The 3174-nt window shown below is 32.6% G+C and overlaps 1 protein-coding gene across 1 annotated transcript; it reads left to right on the forward strand.

The window, feature by feature from the left end:
• The first annotated feature begins 973 nt into the window (after positions 1–973).
• LOC103874383 (zinc finger protein 3) lies at positions 974–2187 on the forward strand. Its single transcript, XM_009152792.3, has one exon. It carries the CDS (start codon positions 1034–1036, stop codon positions 1796–1798), a length of 765 nt encoding a protein of 254 aa, XP_009151040.1. The 5' UTR covers positions 974–1033; the 3' UTR covers positions 1799–2187.
• Positions 2188–3174: the final 987 nt, after the last annotated feature.

The raw sequence follows: 3174 nt of genomic DNA on the forward strand, positions 1-3174 counted from the left end.
TCGATAATGTTTGGCAATAAAAATATTAAACTGATAACATGGAGAATCATTATATATATCGACACAAAATAATGAAAAAAATAAATAATATATATAGTAGAAAGTCTATAAATTAATACTCGGCAAATGAATAGATACAATAATTAATAAATTTTAGTAATTTTCAATTGGAAATATGTAAAATATAACTGAATTCGATAAAATAATAATAACATAACTTTTTTATATAAAATATTTATAAAAACATAAACAAATCATCTTTTAAAAAGTGAATTAATCTTTCTTTCTTTTTTAAAATTTCACTATTCTGATGTTTTTATTGAATTACAAAGAAAAGACATTTATATACTATCATCAAATTCAACACATATTATATATCAAATAACTTAAATAAGTAGATAAAATTTAACTAACATATAGTATCATAAAGTTATTTTTTTTTGAAAAACAAAAACAACTATTGTAAACAAATAAAATATATCTTATCACATATCAATATCTCACCTAAAACTTCCTGAAAGACGAAAATCATTATCACACACATTTCTTACAAATACAAACCTAAAAAATAAATCACAAAATCATACAAAAAATAATAACCTAGATCACAAGTAAAACATATCCCGCCCGTAGGGCGGGCCGACCCTAGTATAGTATAATAGCAAATATGTCATGAATAGTATTGGGTTTTTGTAAGAGGAAGCAACCAAAAATGGAAAGGGCTCTCTTATTAACGTGTATATGCTGGAGTTCCAATAAGCTAGATTTTAAGTGTTTTGTTAGAAGGGTGTGATAGCAAACCAAACCTACCTATCGCTTTCATCTTCATACTACTTTGGTCCACTAATTATTGTATTACAAAAAACAAAGAAAATGTTATACTGTAGCGTATTGTTTTCTTTATTTATTCCTTTCTAATACCATCTACTTATGCTCCCTTCCATTCACAGATATAAGCTTCTTCCATAGCTGTTTGATAAAAAGAGAGAGAAGAAACCACCCTGAAAAAAAGGTTGTTTCCTTTTCAACTGTCATGGGCATTTCGATGGACAACAAGCTGCCTTCAGATACCTCTTGCGTAGCTTTGTCATCCACAGCTTTTCCATGTAAAGATTCTCCAAACCAGATCCAAGAAAAGAGTTTCAAAGACGAAGAAGCAGACGTTAACGATTCAAGTCAAGAACTCAATCTCATCGACTGCATAGACACGAGTATGGATGTTCATCAGGGTTATTATGGATCTACTACATCAGCAGAACAAAAGCTTTTCTCATGCAACTACTGTCAAAGAACATTCTATAGCTCACAAGCACTTGGTGGTCACCAAAACGCACACAAGAGAGAGAGGACGTTGGCAAAGAGAGGGAAACGGATGGCAGCATTAGCCTCATCTTTTGGACATCCTTACGCCTTCTCACCAGTTCCTTTCCATGGACACTACAACAACAGGTCTTTGGGGATACAAGCTCATTCGATGAGCCACAAGTTAATTTCATATAACGGGTTTGGTAGTCCCTATGGTCAGATCAACTGGTCAAGACTACCATTTGATCAACTACCAGCAATAGGCAAACTGTCTTCAATGGAGAATTTTCATCTTCAGCAGCCGCATCAGATGATGATGGATCCTTCTGTAAATGTACGGTCCAATTACATTGGTATACCATCAACAAACATAGGAAAGATTCTGGTAGGATCACCGATAACTCTTGAACAGTGGAAAGAAGACGGAGGATTGTTAAGCACTAATCAGGAAGAGCAACATAAGCATAAGCTTGACTTATCCCTCAAGCTCTAAGATTATTTTTCTTGATTCTTGCATTTAGTATCTTTAATGTATATTTTTCATGTGAATGTTATCAATAAGAACTCTTATGTGTATATATTTCTGTCTAGTGAAGATTTTCTTATGTACATTTTTTTACATATCTACTTATTAGTTTGAGATTTGTCGACTACGCATACATAAATGATTTCAGGTAGACCCAACAACCATATAAATCATATCTAATTCCTAGAAGTATAAAGGATGTGTATAGAGTAAATGAAAAGAGAAGAGATCTTTGGGAAGATTTGGTTTCATATTCACAAGAAAAAAGGAAACAATATTATAATGTCAAAGTTGGTTTACCTAAAAGTTAGAACAATCATTCTATTTATTTAAAAGTTGCTAACAAGACACTCAAACCGAACAAAGTAGATATGACAAAAAAGAAGACAGTTGCTGTGTAGGATGATTGTGACGCCAAAAGCAAATAGAAGAAAATTGAAACATAATATCACTTAGGTCTATAACAAAGCATGAATTAAACAATAAAGCATCCAATGCTTCTCCTTTTTAGATCCAAAATTGGTGTACACTATGACTACGAACGACCTTTTTGATATTTTACCCTCGACCATAACAACACTCGAGCGCAGGCGCACTGACACTCACACACACACACATGTATGTATACTGATGCATAAAAGGTGAAACAATAGCAAAGAAAGAGACTAGCTAAAGGTATGAAAGATCTATCAACTTTTAAAGAGACTAGCTTAAGGACTTACTCCAACTGTGTTTATCCTCCTGAAATGATGTGTACAATAGAGAAAAGCTCCAAGAGATTGAGTTATTTTCTGTATTTACAAAAGATTGGATACTTTTAGTGGGGTTTCTTACTTTCACGCTGACATAGAGGATAGGTGAATAATTAGCATTAGGAAAAATGGCGAAATACAAAGCACCCCAGAGTGGTCCTTTTCAGGATGTAACGAACAAATTATTACGGCCATATGAGATTATTAGAAAGCCATGCATGCATAATCCATATGTTAGAAAACAATACAAACAAAAGAAATTAAACGACATAGATGCTGCTTTCATCACCAAAGACTTCACGTGTCTTTTTCCAAAATGGTCGAAGATAATTGAATCAGATATGTCTTTTTCAAATCTTTTTTTGCACCAGTAGTAGACAAATTAGTCAAAGAAAGATATGATTGTTTGTCTCCACAGAAAAAAAAAATCGTCAGAAATATTCAGAATGGACTAAAAGCCATAAGTTTATCGTCAGAACGAACCAAAAGTCATACAGTTACATAAAATAAGTCCAAAAAAACACATGTAGACAACACATCCAAAACATGTAACGTATAACAAACCATGACGAGTACTTAGAGTTATCTTCA

This window comes from Brassica rapa, chromosome A06, assembly GCF_000309985.2.
Source record: "Brassica rapa cultivar Chiifu-401-42 chromosome A06, CAAS_Brap_v3.01, whole genome shotgun sequence".
NCBI lineage: Eukaryota > Viridiplantae > Streptophyta > Magnoliopsida > Brassicales > Brassicaceae > Brassica > Brassica rapa.